Source organism: Apodemus sylvaticus, chromosome 20, assembly GCF_947179515.1.
Source record: "Apodemus sylvaticus chromosome 20, mApoSyl1.1, whole genome shotgun sequence".
Classification (NCBI taxonomy): Eukaryota; Metazoa; Chordata; class Mammalia; order Rodentia; family Muridae; genus Apodemus; species Apodemus sylvaticus.
Window position 1 is genome coordinate 3540226 of NC_067491.1, and position 18379 is coordinate 3558604.

Sequence of the window (18379 nt, forward strand, 5' to 3'; positions counted from 1 at the left end):
ATTCACAGTTCAGAAAATTACAGGCAAACAAATGTGGACGATCTTATGTTAGAGAGCTTTAAAATGACTCTGGGTTATTTAGGTAGGCGTTTAGTTTGAGTCCCATTCACCACCCTTCCAGCGCTACATTTCCTTTCTCTTGCAGTATTTTTCACTCACCGAAATACTAGTTAATTTACTTCCCTATTATGTTGGCTCTGTCCTAGTTCCTAGAAGCAAGCTTTTTAAGAACATGATCTTGTGTACTTTATTTATATATCTATTTCCTAGAAAGAAGCTATCTATTGGTAAATTATTTGTGATTTCAGTTACAGATTTCAGAAAAATCAGTGCTTCTTTGATGTCAGTAATTTTCTTGTGAAGTCCTTGAATGCCTGCTTGACTTGCTGGTTCCTTAGGGTGTAAATGAAGGGGTTCAGCATCGGGGCTACAGAGGTGTTGAGTATGGCCACTCCTTTACTGAGCACCACACCTTCTCTGGCAGATGTTTTTACATACATAAAAATGCAGCTTCCATATGAAATGGAAACCACAATCATGTGGGAGGAACAAGTGGAGAAGGCCTTTTTTCTTTGCTCTGCAGAAGGTATCTTCAGAATTGTTCTAAGGATGAGTGTGTAGGACAGAATGACCAAGGCCAAAGTTACTATGAGAGTAAATACTGCTAAGAAAAATGCCATCAGCTCGAGAATCTTTGTATCTGTGCAAGCAATCTGCAGCATAGGAGAAGAGTCGCAAGCGAAGTGATCGATGATGTTAGAGTCACAGAACTCCAGCTGAAGGCCCATGATCACAGGGGGGAAAACAACTAGAAATCCAGCTGACCAAGAGGCAGTTACAAGTTGATTGCATACTTTGTTGCTAATGATAGCTGTATAGTGCAGAGGTTTGCAGATGGCCACGTAACGGTCATAGGACATTGCAGCCAGTAGAAAAAATTCTGTCGCTCCCAGAAATATCAAAAAGAATACTTGTGCCATGCAGGCATTATAGGAAATAGCTGTGTTCCCTGTAGCAATGCTGATTAGAAATCTCGGAATGCAAACTGTTGTAAATAAAATTTCTAAGAAGGAAAAATTCCTGAGAAAGAAATACATGGGAGTTTTCAAGTGAAAGTTCAACAGTGTCAGGGTAATGATGGTCATGTTTCCACTTACACTCAGTAAGTATGTGGCCAGCAAGAAGGAGAATATCACAATTTGTAACTCTGGGTCATCTGTAAGTCCCAGAAGAATAAATTCTGTGATTGATGTCTTATTTGGCATAGTTAAGGTCTGATTTTGGGTTGGTCTGTGAATAAAAAGAACAATGTCAATTCAGAGTCATTTGATAGAATTTCAAATATGTTCATAATGTTCTTTTTCTCCAAAACCAAAGCTTATACTTAATGCCTTGGGAAATGGTGAAAGAGCTATCCATTAAAATTAAAAGTTCATGTTGTATTCTGAGAAGAAAAAAGTTAGTTTGTTTCATTGTTCTTGAGAAAGATTAAATAGATTATCAAAATATACACATTGTAATTTGATCATAATGACCATAATATACAATTTATGATTATCACTATGAAGTTTATCTTGAGTCAAATCCAACCATTTTTATTCTTACAATAACAGATGCTGACCTAATATTCTTTAGCCTCCTGCCTCAGATCCATGGGAGATTCTAGGCAGTGGCCTCATACTCATAATAACTCTTGGTGGCTTTTGTTTTGGTTCTATGACAGAATCTGGCTGAGTTGACTTTAGTTCGGAACTTACTGTGCAGCTCAAGTTAACTTTAAACTTATGATGGGCTTAAAGGAGTGCAAAACTACATTTAGTATCCTAAATTATTAAAATCTCAAGTTCATAGAAAACTCTAAACAAAAAATACTATGTGAGGCAAAACTGACTGAAATCTTTCAATTTTTATCATCATATAAAATCACCCTGTTATTTTGTATAACAGGAATTATACAAAAATTCCTGTTATTTTGCTCCTGTTATGCTCCTCCCTGGAATTAATACAAATACAATATCAGCATATAATAGTGATCAAGGTCACAGTATTAAGCCTAAATATAATGGCAGTAAACTTGCACGACAGACTTTCTCAAGTTTTGCTTTGAAAAAGAATATGCTGATAAATTTATTGTTTTTAAAAATGTGACAAGAAAAGGAAATACACTATAAGGAAGATAAAAATATGGGAATAATACAATACGTTAGAATAAAATATAATTATTATTATTGTGGAAAATATCAATATGTTCATCACTCTATGCCAATAATCATCCTACAAGGTTCAATGTACAAGCCCAAGGTCACATAACAGTGTCTACAAATTGGGTAGCATTCCTGTTTGTATTCTACTTTATCATATCCAGTGTCCCAATGTTAGAAACAGACATACATTTTATTTGATGCATGGAATAATAAAATTCATAACTAAATAATAATTCTGCAACCTATTAATGGTGGTGCCAATATTCTGTAGTTTATTTTCACTCCCTGGGATCAGATCTGCATCTATGCATCAAGTCTTGCAAACTAATCAATTTAAACAAATTTTTATGCCATTAGTGACATGTCCCAATAAAATGAGAGCTTTCCATGTTAGAAATTTCAATGACCAAAGTACTAAACCTCTGACAGTTACTTTCTGGAAATGCATGCATGCGCTATACTGCTACCAGTTCTAAGAAGTAAGAATCCCATTTCGTGATTCACAGGTAAACCCTGAAAGGACTCTGAGTTAACGATGTGCTGAGGAACAGAGAGCTGCAAAGGGCAGTGAGATGATTCCTTGTGTCCACGCCCCATTAGGGCTGTGTTAGTAACGCCGTTGATGTTTATCTCAGAAATTATATTTGACTCTTCTGTGTGGTTACTGTTTACATTGTTTAACTCAGTTGTCAGATTTAGGGAAGACATAGGCTGGAAAAACAGTTACAAATTTAACAAACTGACTTCACAATATGTATCAAAAGGACTTATTGTAAACAGTTCTGATTTAGGAAGATGAGTAATATTGTTGACAAAGACAAAATATACTTACTTTTATGTTTGTACGAGCATTGTTCAAACCTAGCTTTCTAATTATCTGAAATTTAATTTAAAAAAAATGATTCAAGTAAGCAAAGGTTGTTTCATTTTTTAAAATAATTTAGCCAAATTAAGTATTTCTATACAGCAACTCCCTTAACAAAATGTAAACATTTTTCTAGATTTTGCTTATGAAAGTCTATCCAATTCTCAATCCAAATTCTGATCTTTAGGAATGAGTAATATCTAAACATCATATGCCATTGACTGAATAACTCTTCTAACATTGTTTAGCAATTCATATATTTTTTAAAATGTTCTGTAAAAAGAATAGATGTATTTTGTATGTTTGTGAATAAGAATTAGAAGAGTTTGCCCTAGTGGAAAACATAATAGACACATCCCTGGAGACAGAAAAACTAGTGTGCCTACAATTAATTAATTTGGGCAACATTTTGATCAAATTCCTTTGAGAACCATGATGTTGAATTCTATGTATAATTCCAGGCATCCTCTGAAGCAAAGGAAAGACTGATGAAACAATTATAGCCTTCTGAGTAATTGTTCAAATTATCTTTCCAATTATTCTGTATGTTTTAGAATGGGTTTGATTTGGTTTGGTTTTGGTTTTTAGCTATTTTGTATCTTTGTTCCCATATAAATATTGAGAATTTTTTCAATTTATATTAAGAATTGTGTTTGAAATTTGATGGGACTACATTTTGGTAAAATACCCATTTTTACAACATTAATCACCTTGAGTGTAAGAATTCTTTCCATCTTCTGGTATTTCTTTAGCTTCTTTGTCTTAAAGTTCTCATTACATAAGTATTTCTCTTCCTTGGTGAGAGTTATCCCAAGATATTTGAGGCTATTAGAAGTGGGATTGTTTCCCTGATTTCTTTCTACGTTTGTCATTGACATAAAGAAAGGCTACTGGTTTTGTGTGTCAGGTTTGTGTCTTGCTACTTTGCTGAACATGTTTATCAACCTCAGGAGATTTTGTCCCTTATATTACAAATTTTCCAGAAGTTATACCATGAAGGGATATTGAATTTTGTCAAAAGCCTTATTTTTTTGCATCTAAAGAGATGACGATATGGTTTTCATTCAATCTATTTATGTGGTAGGTGAAATTCCTTGATTATGAATGTTGAATAGCTCCTGCATCTCTTTTTTAAGCCAGAGTTGATCTTGGCAAATGAGCTTTTTGATGTGTTCTCTTTTTGTAAGATTATTTTTGTTGCTTTTTATTATTTTATATATTTTACATCATATGTTTAGTTTATATAATTTCCTCTGCAAAATCCAAAGGGGGAAAATATATATATACCAGAAACAAAAAGAATAAAGAAATCAGGAGAGCAATCCCATTTACACAAAAATAATATTTTAAAAATTAAGTAAGGCAGAATAAATCTAATCAATAATGTGAAAACCTATTCAATAAAAAGTTTAGAACCCTGAAGAAGGAAACTAAAAATGAGTCAGACACAGGAAGATTTCCCATATACTGGGGTTGGTAGCTTTTGTAAGTGATATTCTATAGATACAATGCATCTCCCTTTGAAATTCAATGTAAGTATTCTCAGAAGTGGGAAAGAAAAAAAAACACAATCTAAAATTCAGATGGAAATACAGAAGCTCCATTTAGCCAAAACTAATATTGACCAATAAATGCACTGCTGTGGGTTCTCCATTACTGACACACAGAGCTGGAAAAGAAAAAAAAATCCACAAAACTATCAGAAAAAAATACACAATTGTTAACCCAGAAACATGACTACTCTGGCAATGCATCACATCCAAAGACCTGGGCCTGTGTGATCTGGGTGGAATACACACACACCTTTAATTCCAGGAGACAGAGGCAAGCGGATTTCTAAAGTCCATGTCTGCCTGGTATAGAGCAGGTTTTAGGTAAAGAAAGCTTAGGTCCAGATGTGGTTGTACACACCTTTAATGCCAGCACTCAAGAGACAGAGGCATGCAGATCTCTGAGTTCTAGTCTGTCAGTTCAGCTGAGTCAGTGAATTGAGAAGAGGTGCAGAGGAGTAAAGTTTGTGGAATTCAGAGGTAGTTTTTACAGGTACAGTTTTATTGTAGACAGGTTGCATAGAGAACAAGTTAGACACATGTGAAGACAGAAGGAGCCAGAGAACAAGGAACCAGAAGATTAAAAAGGTTGTCAGAGTAATTTTGGGGCCAAGCAGAGCAGTTCTGGAGAAGCTGAGAGGAGCAGACTGAACCAGGCAACTTGGAGAGGAGTTTGAGCAAGAACTGCTGAATTTGACCAGCCAGCCAGAGTTCAGAAAGAAGTAGAAGGGTGAGCTCATTCAGCACTAAGCCTCCATGAAGACAGTTAAATTGGATGAATAAGTTCATTTTACATAAAGACATGCTGAATACAACACCACTAACCCAGAAAATAAAACCAACAATCAAAAGGTGGAGTGGCATGGAATTAAATTAAAGCTTCTGTAGGGCAAAGAAAACTTAATCAACTGAAGAGGCAGCCTATAGAGTAGGGACATTTTCTATCAGTTACTGTAGTGGTTTGAATAGGTTTGCCACTTGGACTCAGGTATTTGAATGCTTAGCCTACAGGGAGTACGACTATTAAGGGTGTGTCCTTGTTGGAATAGGTATGGCCTTGTTGGAGGACATGTGTCACTGTGGGGGTGGGTTTTGAGACCCTCCTAGCTACCCATGGAACAGTCTTCTATTATAAGTCTTCAGATCAAGATGTAGAGCTCTCAGCACTTCCTGTGTGATACCTGCCTGGGTGCTGCCATGCTCCCTCACTGTTAATACTGTACTGAACCTCTGAACCTGTAAGCCAGCCCCCAAATAAATGTTTTTATAAGAGTTGCCTTGGTCATGGTGTCTCTTCATAGTAGTAAAGCCCTAACTAAGGCAGCTATATATCTATCAGAGGACTGTTTTCTAAAGTTTACAAAGGAAAAAAACCCTGAATATGAAAACTAACTATTGTTATGTGACTACAAGAAAGGCACATCTTGTAGCCACAGCAGGGATTTTTTTTTCTTGCAATAGATTATAATTATGGTTAGACTACTCCCAGTTCTTCCCCACCTCCCCTACAATCTGGATCTACACCTTATAGATGCAAACAAATAGGCATCTAAGAGACAAACTATAATATATTATAATAATAATATAACCTATTATGTATAATATAATATGTTATACATATTATATATATATATAATAAGACAAACTGAATAAACCATATGGAAACCTATTTTATAAGCTGTGTGTGTGTGTTTGTGTGTGTGTGTGTATGTGCAAGTCTGTGGTATATATATGTATGTGTGTATGTTTACAGTGTGAGTATATGCATGTGCATATTTGTATATGTGTATGATTAATTGAATCACCCTACACAGTTGATAATGTTCTTCTCAAAAACCTCAGGTTGCCAAATAAAAAACCCAGTGCAGGTGCAGGCTAGTTCCATAGAGCTGTTGGACAAGGAAGTCTTGGAGACTTCCCCAAACAGTATAGATTATTGCTCTTGGTCATGCATCATAACTTGATGACAAAACTATTGCTGAAGATATCGCACACTTTGGTCTTAGATATATAGAAATTAAGACAGTATTAAAAAGTTTTTTTTCCCTGGTGATAAAAGTTATTAACAGTTTTACCTATCTGTGAGTAAGAAAACAGACAGAAGAAGCATACGGCAATTGATGCAATAGTGTCATGTGATGGAGTAATAAGCCACTTTCTGATTGGATTCAAGACCTGTACCACAGGAGGAACACATGCGTGGTATTTGTAAATCTGATCAAGAACTCTGATTTTGTGTACTTTGAGGTTTGAACGAATAGTATCCTCCATAGTCTCCTGTATTTAAATATTCATTTCAAATAGGTGGTGCTATTCTGGGGGAGGTTATGGAGCTCATGGAAGAAGCAAACTCATTGGAAAAGTACCTCACTGGATTCAAGCTTCACCTCACCTCCTGCTTTCTTTTGCTTCTTGTCTGTGTTTAAAATGTGATCAACCAGCTTCCTGCTCCAGCCCTAATGACACGTCTTCCCTGCAACAGTGGACTCTTATCCCTCTGTGATTGTACATTTTACATCTCTCAGGGAGAAGAAGCTCAGGAGTGCTAGACTGCATTCTGAGCTCATGGGATGCTGACACACGGCTCAGGGGAGATGAAAGATAGCCAAAGATAAGGGTTCCTATTAGTTAGTATTCTGTCTAACCTCCACCCCATCTCTCTCTTTTTATGCCCCCTTCAGTCCCAGCCCGGGTGTCTTCCGGTGAGAAATGGCGTGGGCTGGGACAGAGGCTCTGGTTCTCAAAGTCCTAGGCATTCAGACACCACTGGGAACCTTGAAAAATTGAGAAGGGGGTGGTCCGGACTCAGGTCTGAGATGAGTCCAGGACAGGAGGAATCTGACTTATCTTGGGAAAGTGCAGGGGTGCTGAAAGGACTTCTGTGGGAGGCTTAGGAGCAGCTCTGGATTACTAAGGTCTTCCCCAAGACAGTCATTGCTGGTCTTGTTTATTCATGGCAGAAAAGGATGTATTTGATTTACTCAGGGTTGACCAGAGATAAAAGAGCTTTTGCAGGACGGGATGTCCAGGAAGGGACATTTATAGGCTAAACCCTTGTGGTTTCTATGCTAGGAGACCAGTTGTGATGGCCCACTTAGTGGGGTGTTGTGGTCATGTGCTTCAGGACAGGAACCTGGTCAGGAGTAGATTCAAATGTCTACCATTCTCAATTATGAGAATTTCCAGGATTGCTTAATCTGCTTGTCCTTATCAGTTTTTCTTTCTGGTTAAAGGATTCCACTTGCCCCATATCACCTCTGAAATCATGAGCTAAAATAAGCCCTGTTTTCCTGAAGTTGTTTTTGGTCATGATATTTTATCAAGCAATAGGAATATAACTAGAAGACAGATCTTGCAGGTCTCAGGAGTGATCTTACTACCACTGTTCGGCTAAATGTACATAGAATAAAGCTTCCCTCTCTAAGTCTACTTCATCAGAGAAGCTTACTTGTATGATGAATGGTTGTTAATGCAGAAACTCAAAACTAAACAAAGTTCAGCAAGTAAGTTTTATCGGATTGAACACCACAAATAGGACATCTATATAACTATCCCCTCCTTGCTGCCACTGCTACCCAAAACCCAGGGACCATCATAGAAGAGGGGACCGAAAGATTGTATGAGCCAGATATCAGGAAGGACCAAAGCAAAATGATGTACCTTGAACATGGCAGAACCAAGGCATCCATGGACTTACAGCAGCTTTGGCTATCTGCACAAGACCTGCACAAACTCAAGACAATCAACCTAACAGCTTATAGGGATAAGGCCTCAGAACCCTCTGCCTTTAGTTGAGGAGCTATTGACAGCTGAAACTTATAATCAAAGGGCAGGCAGTTTTCTTCGAAGATGTGGTCTTTAGTAGGTTGGCCATACTTCAGTAGATAGCCCCACACTCATGAATACTTGGGCATCAAAAATTGGAATCCTTGAATTATTTTTTTAAAAGGAGAAACAATAGGCAGAGTGATGGATATGGGAGGAGCTAGGCAGAGGAGTGGGAATGAACACAGTCAAAATACACTATAATCAAGTATAAAATTCAAATATTTAACAAAATATATTTTAAAAACTGACTTTGAAATGCTATGATAAAATCCAATACTTTTTAGCTAATTTAAAAAGTTGAATATCTATGTCTACGCCCTCCCCTCAAAGTTCAAGGATCTATGAGGAAGATAAGATGCAAAGATTGTAAGATCCAGAGGTGATGGGTGACTCCAAGCAAACAGTGTCTTCCAGACACACCAGGACTGATGTAGATGATGACAGAACAGGTGGGACACTCACAGGCTCAAGCCAGATGGGGTCCTAGCAGTAAGTGGGGGAAGTAGGCTTGGGCTTTGTATCTGCAGTTTGTATTTACTTGTGAAAAAAAAATTAGTTTTCTCCAATTTACTTATTCACATTCTGTAAGTTACTGAAAATGTATGTAGGTTATGTTTTCTAGCCATATCATTACTATATAGATATTAATGTGCTTAATTTGTTTGGAGACTAAAAGAATAGAATAAAGTAGATGCCCACAAATGGCATATTTCTTGTCAAGTTATGATAGTATTGTCATATGCAGATTTAATAATTATCCCCCTTTCTGATATTTTGGGATAATTATTAAATTATCCCATACATACTCAGAAGTTTTGAAAATCTAAATTATTTTGAAGACAATTGAAATTTTACTATAGGTCTTGGATTTCATGTGTCATCAGCATAACAAAGTTCCCTATAGGTATTAGGACTCTTTATTAAATTGTTATTTTGCTTTTAGAGTTAATGATGAAAATGGTCAATTAATGTACTTTCCACAAAAAACTCCCCAAGGTCTTGTATACAAGGTCTTGTGAAAACATCATTAGTTATTAAACATAACAGCTTCCTGTGATATGGAGACAAAATCATGTTTATTGAAGATGGAATGAGGTAGTGACTACAATTCTTCAGTTACAACAAAACAGGAACACACTATTATTTGGGAAGGCACTAGTTATTTAATTTGTAGGGAAAACAAAACAATGGATTTAAAGATGTCACATGTGTTGTGATTAAAGACAGGAAAATACAATTATTTTAAAATGAACTGGATTTTAATCTGAACAAGCTCTCCATTGAAACTGATGAAGCAATATGGGCTAGGAAAAAAATCATCCATTTTGGAAGAATTTTTCATGTTACATTTTTAGACACAAATAAAATTCTGTAATGTATCTACAAGCAAAACCTCTGTGGAACTCAAGGAGCGTAAGTATGTTTAGTATTTTCATATCATGTACAAATAGGTTGTATTAAGAACAGTTCTGTCTTGAATATAGATTAAACCAACTATATCTAGTATTAGAGAAATCTGATAGCATCCATGTAACTCAAGGCTAAGCTTTCCACATATCCATTTAATAGCTGGCTGTGCTTGTTTATCAGAAAAGCTTTACACATAGTAACTTTTGGTGCCTTTTATTAAAATTTTATTGCTATACATTGCTTTATATTTAAGAATTAGAAAATATAATTGTTAACCTTGGAGGTAGTAGTGTATCTAAATTATTTCTTACACGAAGAAAGCTATGTAAGTTAAAATGGAAAATAATTAGGAAGAAATGCTTTAAATTTAATGTAAAATGTTTACTTGCTGAATCAAATAAGCTTAAATATAAGACTTGTTTTCCTGCCTTACTAGTTTATTTGGTAATGACAAAGAACTCCGGAATTAACAAATACCACTAACAAATAATAATTTTAGATGATTTATTTCAAACTTCATTTTCATTGATTAACCCCCTTAAAATATGCAATCATTCTGGGTGTGGTAGTGCATGCCTTAAATTCCAGCACTCAGGAGGCAGAGAAATCTTTGTATGTTTAAGATCACCCTGGACTATGCCAGGTATCTTGAACTAAAATGTGAGATAATGACCATCAAATTCATGCCAAATTTATCTAAGAGCACATCCGTGTGGACTTCAGAAATCTTGAATGATATTGATCTTCAATTTCACTGACAATTACAAAAAGTAACACATTTCTCTCACTTTCTGTTTCTTAAATACCTTTATAATTAGACTTTTAACTTTTTATGATAATTATATTTTAGTTGGGATTAATCTTATATTAATCTAATTAGCTAGAATTAAAGATATTATGTCTTTTAAAAGACAGACAGACACACACACACAGAGAGAGAGAGAGAGAGACAGAGAGAGAGAGAGAGAGAGAGAGAGAGAGAGAGAGAGAGAGAACCTTGAATCCCATAGTGAGTTCCTAACCAGCCTGGGATACAAAGTGAAACCCTATTTCAAAAAGATTTCAGACCCCTTCCCTCAAGGCTTGAGGAGATATGCAGAAGAGGATGTGGAAAGATTGTGAAAGCCAAAGGGGATGGATGTTTCCAAGGAAACAGTGTCTTCTAGACACAGCAGGATAGATGCACAAACTCAAAGAGACTGTGGCAGCAAGAACAATAGCTTTGGTTCAGGTGAGGTGAAGAGAGGAAGTGAACTCTGGATTCCATTTCTGACCAAGAAGCTATTTGCAACTGATATCCACCAGTGAAGGGAAAACCAGTTTTCTACAATGGAGTCTTACTGAACACATCAATCACACTCCAGGGCAGTCCCCCTGACCATGGGTAATAGCCAACACACAACAAACTTTGTGGCTTTTCTGATAGCTTTTTGTTGCAACTTTTTCTTGTTTGTTTTGTTTTGCTTTGCTTTGCTTTTTGGTATTTTTTGCCTTGATGGTTTTTGTGTTTTATTTTTGTGGATTTTGTGGAGGGTTGTTTTTTTGAGGGAGAAGGGGGAGGAGGGAAGAGGAGAGTCAGAGGAAGAGCTCATAAAGTTGGGTGTGTAGGAAAGTGGAGAGGATTTGAAAGAGTTGTAATAGGAGAAAACATAGTCAAAATATGTTAAAGAATAATAATATACAGAAAATACTTGGTTTATGAAAACAAAAGACGGTTATTTAAACAAAATATGTACTATTCATTCTAGCCTAAAATATTTCCTGGGAGTATGTAAAAGTTGGAGTTTTATTTTCAAAACTGTGGGTAGAAAATGAGAAACATGCAAACATTTATCACAGAAAATAATAAAACATTTTCAAGGTATAAATATGAAAATAATTGGAAATGAGTATCTTGGACACGGGTTTATATAAGTGTATAAGGGTTTATTATAGCTGTAGTTCTGACCAATAAGTGAATGTGGAAACTTAGAAAGGAACAAAAGCTTTTGCATTTCCATTGCACTACAGGATTCTTCATATCACCTTCAAGTCTTTACAAAACGAACTCACCAATTATTATTTTTTGCCAGGCTTGAAAGATCTAGAAGACATTTAGACATGAAAAATCATACATTCGTGACAACCTTTATTCTTCTGGGATTGACAGATGACCCAAAGTGGCAAATTGTAATTTTCCTTTTTCTATTTATAACATATGTGCTGAGCATCACTGGAAATCTTACCATTATCCTTCTCACCCTGTTGGATTCCCATCTCAAAGCACCCATGTATTTCTTCCTTCAAAAGTTTTCCTTCTTAGAAATCTCTCTGACATCTACATGCATCCCTAGGTTCCTGGTCAGCATAGTGACCATGGATAAAACTATTTCAGTGGAGGCTTGCTTGACACAGTTATTTGCTGCCCTTATCTTTGGGATAGCACAGTTTTTCTTGCTGGCTGTCATGTCCTACGATCGCTATGTGGCCATATGTAAACCCCTTCATTATACAACCATCATGAACAACAGAGTCTGTACATTGCTGTTTGGCAGCTGCTGTTTAATTGCTTTGTTTGCGATCTGCCCTGGGGTCATTGTGAGTCTGGGTTTGGAATTCTGTGGTACTATTATTGAACACTTTTTTTGTGACTATTCCCCCATCTTGAAGCTTTCCTGCAATGATACAAGGTCCATGCAACTGGTCAATTTCATTTTTGCTATCATTACTCTCCTGATTACCTTGGCACTAGTAATGTTCTCTTACGGGAAAATCATAAGTACAGTTCTGAGGTTCCCCTCGGCTCAGCAGAAGAAGAAGGCCTTCTCCACCTGTTCCTCACACATGATCGTTGTCTCCATCTCTTATGGCAGCTGCATTTTTATGTACATCAAACCTTCTGCGGAGGAGAGAATCTCTTTAAACAAGGGGATTGCCATACTCACTCTTGCACTTGCACCTGTACTAAACCCTTTTATATACACCCTAAGAAATAAGCAAGTCAAAGAAGCACTAAAGGACATCATCAAAAAATGTACCCTAGCTACTTCAAAGTAGTAAGTTTGGCTTTACCGGTGTACTAGAAATATTATTGAAAATTATAGACCATAGCAGCTATGTTTTAACATAGCTATATTTAATTTTTGCAGTGTGGTAGTTTCTAAAGGTGCTCATACTTGACTCTGTCTTCTTCAAATTTTTCATAGCTTTAGTGATGGTGTCTGTATTCATGATTTCTCCTATGTGTTGCTGGAATCACTTCTTTTTTAAATTTAATGCTATGAAATTTATGCACATCAATGTATCCCACTATGAATTCCTCATGGAAACATCATCTATCTATGACTTTCTAGCAAACATTTGCTTAAAATATTGTTTGTGAACTGTTTTACTACTAACTGATTTTAGTCTATAAACCTCTCGAAACACTTTCTTCTGCTATATTTTACTCAAATATATTAAATTTCTGGAAACAAATTCTTCCATCCTCCTTAATTTTATTGTTTCTTATTCTTTATCTCTGGGTTTTGTATTGTTTTTTGTTTTTTTATTTTTAGTATTGACTGATAGTAGTTTTCCATGTATATTCATTCTTTCACCTTTACAGGTTATCTACAACATTTTCAAATTTTCTTTTTATTACTTTTGTCTCAAGAAAATACTTAAAACTCTATATTTGCAAAGCAGAATATTATATATACTCACCATTAGCACATATTCCTGTGAATTATTCTATACTTCTCATTTTGAAGACTTTGACTTTTTGTAATAAAGAAACTAATAAAACGTGAAAGCATCAACGTGCCCCATGTGTAATATTGGATCTGTCTCATTCATGTGTCTGTTTTCTCTGTCAGACTCCATTCAATCCTCATCACTATTCATCATAACATGCACTTTTATACATTAATTTTTTGGTTTTGGTTTTTTGGTTTTTTTTTTTTTAATTTGGTTTTTTCGAGACAGGGTTTCTCTATGTAGCCCTTGCTGTCCTGGAACTCACTCTGTAGACCAGGCTGGCCTCGAACTCAGAAATTCGCTTGCCTCTGCCTCCCAGAGTGCTGGGATTACAGGCGTGCACCACCACTGCTCAGCTTATACATTATTTTTTTAGACTGACTATTTCAGGCACATGGTAAAAACTGAAACATAAGTTTAACATCCCAGAATCTACATGAGAAGATAACTGGACAGACATTTTTTTTCAGAACAAAACACATATTCTCTAAACTTGAATACTATATGTTTCTATCAGTCCTTTAATGCTCTTTTATTCTGTTATTTATTTTATATTTATTTGGTATACTTTTCATTACACATAATAATTCACTTTGGATTTTTAAAAGCAGAGAAAATAATCTGAAATTTATACTCTTATAGGAAGCGTACCAGAAATGACCACTCAAACACAGTTTATAGCCTATTAAAAATCCCTATTCTATATGCTGGGAATATATTCAAGTATTTGGGTCCTAAATGTAGCACTAATTATCCAGAGCATGGGGACTTGCAGGCAGAACCTGCACCCTGGCATCTTGCTCTGCAGGTGGATCAGGTGACATTAGCAAGCAGTTTGACAGAAGCTAGGTGGTTAGATGGAATGTATTCTAAACAAGAAACTAAGATGACCAGTTAGCTTCAGGAGGTTTGCACAAGCAAGCAGTTAAACAGAAACTAAGATAAGTTAGCTAGGGAATCTTGACCTTGTGTTCCTAGAATAGATTTGGGTAATTTTCTACATGATTCTCTGTCAAGGAGATCAAATTCTAGTTTAGCCTGAATGCTCACCAAGAGCACAAGATGGAGGAACCTCTGCGCTGTCTTGCCCTGTCACAATGCTCTGTGATCTTTAACTAAAAGTCTCTAATATAGTAGTCTTCTTATAGACAAGTCTATTTACACTGGAATCTAATTGTAATTTGTGTTTGAAAAGCATGGGATACAGTTCTTGGACAGGTTTTTACTAGCAGAACAATCTAAATGTATATGCATACATTAGAGTACACAGATTTTATTTACATAGAATATTCTTGCAGGTGGAAATAATTTATAAGAGTTTTTGAATGATATTAATTATTTACTGAAGCTGTTTCAATATTGTTTGCTTGTTTAGTGATTGATTCCTAATTAGCATGTTAACCCCAAGAACAATTTTATTAGAACTTAAAAGTTTTTACCTCCAGGCCAGACAAACTAAACTTTAACATCTACCCAGAGGGGAATGACTAAAAATAAAAAGGAGGAAACAAAAACCAACCAACCAAATAAAACAAAACAGTAAAAAAATATGGCATTTGAATTACCAGTATGGAAATATGACACATAATATAAGGTAGTCACAGAGTTGGGGAGAAAGTTTTAGAGAAAAAGCAAGGAAGCCCAGAGTATCAGAGAAAACATTCTTACATTATGGCCAGAATCACAAAGACATGGGGGGGGGGGGAGAAAAAGAGAGAGGGGTAAGAAGGAGGGAGGGTGACCCGTCCAGCAGGTCCAGCTATTCCCGGGTCCTGAAGAGGCACTACCTGAGGGTCAAAAATGAGGGGAAGAGAGAAGGGAGACCAGGAACACTAAGAAAGACAAGTCAGTCTGGGTTGTGTCAAAGCCTCATTTAATGTCGGGGAGGTAAACAAGTTTTAAGACTTATAGAGAAGGAATTGACCTTCACACAAGACAAAGGAGGGAAGGGCAGAGACACCCCTAGCCATCAAAGCAGGAAGCGAGGAGGTCATCCCGTGGGGACACCAGAGTTAACAGAGTTACTGCCGGCAGGAACATTGCTGGTTAGGGCAGGAACTCGCACTCCTCTGGCACTCTTCTCACACCGACAGCTCAAGGGGAAGTTAATTGTTCTCATATTTTAGCAGCCACCACCTTAGGGCCATGAGTAAGCATTAAATCTGAATAGCTCAGGATGGCTTCCCACATCTCCTCCTTTTTTCCTTAAGTTGAGGGGTGGCTATAGAAAGAGGGTCGGCAGAGAGCCTGTTTTAGGCTATGTGGTTTTGCCCCCTGCGTCCAGCACTGCGGTAACTAGGCCTTTTTAGATCCTAGTAGGGCAGGGCCTCTGCCTTAGGCTATGTAAGTTGCATCCACTCCTGGCATCACATCCCACTCCAATGGCTTAATCAGGCCCTTGGTGGGTGTGACAGGCATCCAGGTAGCGGACTCACAGTAATCCCATCATGGAGTCAGTCACCCTGCAGCCAAGAGGCGGTGTGCATCTGGCTCGTGGCACCACAATATTTCCCATCATTGGCTACTCCACAGCTTAAGGCCCTCAGCCACTATTAGGAGCCGGAGGTCACCCTCCCTGGCATTGTCGTTTCTACAGCTTAGAACCAAGAAAGCTCTGTGCCTGCAGCAAGGGTGGAGAACTGAAGGACTATGCTTGCTACCTCTGTGTTGGAGGAAGAGAGGTTTTCCGGCTGAAACTGGTTAATCTGTTTAAAGCCCAGGGGCCAAATAACAAAAGCAACAAAAGACCCAGGAGGAGCCCCAAAAGGCTGGGGAGCAAGGTGGAAAGCCAGGGAAAAGTCTCAGCATCAGCATACTCTGGCAGCTAGCATGTTCCTTCAGCATCTTGTAGAAAGAACACAAACATGCCTCTTCTCTACACTTAGAGTTCCCCTGGCATTAAAATTTTTAAATTTTTGTGGTATATAAAGATGTGATTCTCCCTTCTTTTATTATAGAAATATTGTTGTAAAGTTCTATGGGCCTGTTCCATAATATCTTGCCTCTGCGAATTATGAGGAATCTCAGTAATATGACTAATATTAAATTATTACTAAAACATCTCAAATGACTGACTATAATAATCAATTATAATATTTGTCTTAATCTGATTTGGAACATTCAGTATAAAAAATAACATATGTAAAAACAGTTATAACTAGAAAGCTTGAAAATCTGTCAATGGTCATATGTATATTTTGATTAATTTTTTGAATTGCATTTGTATTGTAAAAAGAATTAGTAGCATTAATAAGGAACAATTTCAAGCAATTGTAAGCCATGATATATATATATATATATATATATATATATATATATATATATATATATATCAAAAGTTTGATTTTTAATATTTTAAAAGAACAGCTATAGCACCCAATTCAATTATCTGTGCTGAAGCAAGGGGACACTCAAAAGAATAAACGTGTGATCTAATTATATGAGCTTTACTCCCATAGTAGATGCATTTTTTTATAGGATGCATGTATAAATCTATAACAATATAAAATATGTATAGAGGCATATTTTTAACAATTTATCTTTTAGATAACAACCATCAATTTCGCCCCAAAATGGCTTGCCATGTAATAAATCAACCAATTCGATTGCTGCTTGAAACAAGGAACAAACGTTTTCTAACTTGAAAACAGAGGTCCAGGTCTTCCATGGGCAAGCTTAAGATGAGGTTAATATAAGATAAAACCAATTAATAAATCCTAACAACCCTTAAAAATCATTTACATGAAAATTCTAAAAGTCCATAGTTAGGAAAAAAGGCCTGTAACAACATTCCATGAACATTATACACTGAAGAATCCAAGATCCCAGCTTCCTGTACTGAGATAGAGACAAAATATCCTTTCTCACTTAAGGCAAGGCTACTTGCCATTCCCTAAAGAAAAAACCTTCCAATGAAATTGTTTTATTGCTTCTTCAAAGTTAGAAGCAAATGCTTTTATAATTGTCAGAATGTAAAGCAAAAAACACCCTATAAATTTTGTATGGGGTAGACAGGCCAAATGTTAATGCCTTTATAACTTCTATATAGTCTCACTGACCTTTCAATGTTTTGAACTGCATTTTAAACCACACCCGGATAAGAATGTAAGGAATGTCCTTTTAGCCAAACATTCCCTAGTTGAGGCCTGTAAGGCAAAAATAGTTTTTTCACAAGCTTCCACTGAGGCAGCCCCAAGCCTTGTATTAATTCAAATGTAAATTCCTTCTTCCCCCCCTCCCCCCAGGGGACCCACCTTGAGTCCTTGGCAAGGACATTACATGCACTTCCTCAATTTAACTGTCTTCTAATCTGAGCTTTTTATCTAAGACCAGACCCAAACCCGCCTGGCCAGTCCAGCAAGGACACCCTGTGGATTGACTAAAAGGAACCTGTAATTCCAGGATTCCAGGAAAGATCCCAGTTTCATAGTAGTCAAAGGAGCCTGTTTGATATCAAATAAATTTCCACTGAGATCTCCCTTTTAATTTTGGAGGGTCAAATTTTGCTTCTACCATTGTAGCCTATAAACTTGTGGAAAAGTAGGAATAGGTCTATAATGGCCACAGCTGTATGATACTTAAAATTATCTTAATTACAAAATATGTTAAGAATCACGAGCCTTTAATCAGGTGCAAACTGCAGCCAATGGCACAGTGGCAATTTTTATTGTAACTCAATTTTTCCTTGCAATATTAGAGCACAACTGCAACTTTGGAAGCAAATCCCAATTTTAAACAATCTATTTTCTTTAAAATCAATGGCAAACATATTATCTTTACAGCACAAGTTTTGTCTGCCTGTTCTT

General features: G+C 36.5%; 2 protein-coding genes across 2 annotated transcripts; one reads left to right on the forward strand and one right to left on the reverse strand.

Moving 5' to 3' along the window:
• Window positions 1–326: 326 nt before the first annotated feature.
• LOC127670741 (olfactory receptor 6C65-like) lies at window positions 327–1271 on the reverse strand. The gene has a single exon (XM_052165233.1). The coding sequence runs from the start codon at window positions 1263–1265 to the stop codon at window positions 327–329; it is 939 nt and encodes a 312-aa protein (XP_052021193.1). The 5' UTR covers window positions 1266–1271.
• A 10686-nt stretch (window positions 1272–11957) lies between these two features.
• On the forward strand, window positions 11958–12893 carry LOC127671248 (olfactory receptor 6C74-like). Its single transcript, XM_052165984.1, has one exon. It carries the CDS (start codon window positions 11958–11960, stop codon window positions 12891–12893), a length of 936 nt encoding a protein of 311 aa, XP_052021944.1.
• The last annotated feature ends 5486 nt before the right edge of the window (window positions 12894–18379 follow it).

Coding starts and splice junctions, on each gene's coding strand:
- LOC127670741 (XM_052165233.1), bottom strand. CDS start 1,265: ATGCCAAATAAGACATCAATCACAGAATTTATTCTTCTGGGACTTACA.
- LOC127671248 (XM_052165984.1), top strand. CDS start 11,958: ATGAAAAATCATACATTCGTGACAACCTTTATTCTTCTGGGATTGACA.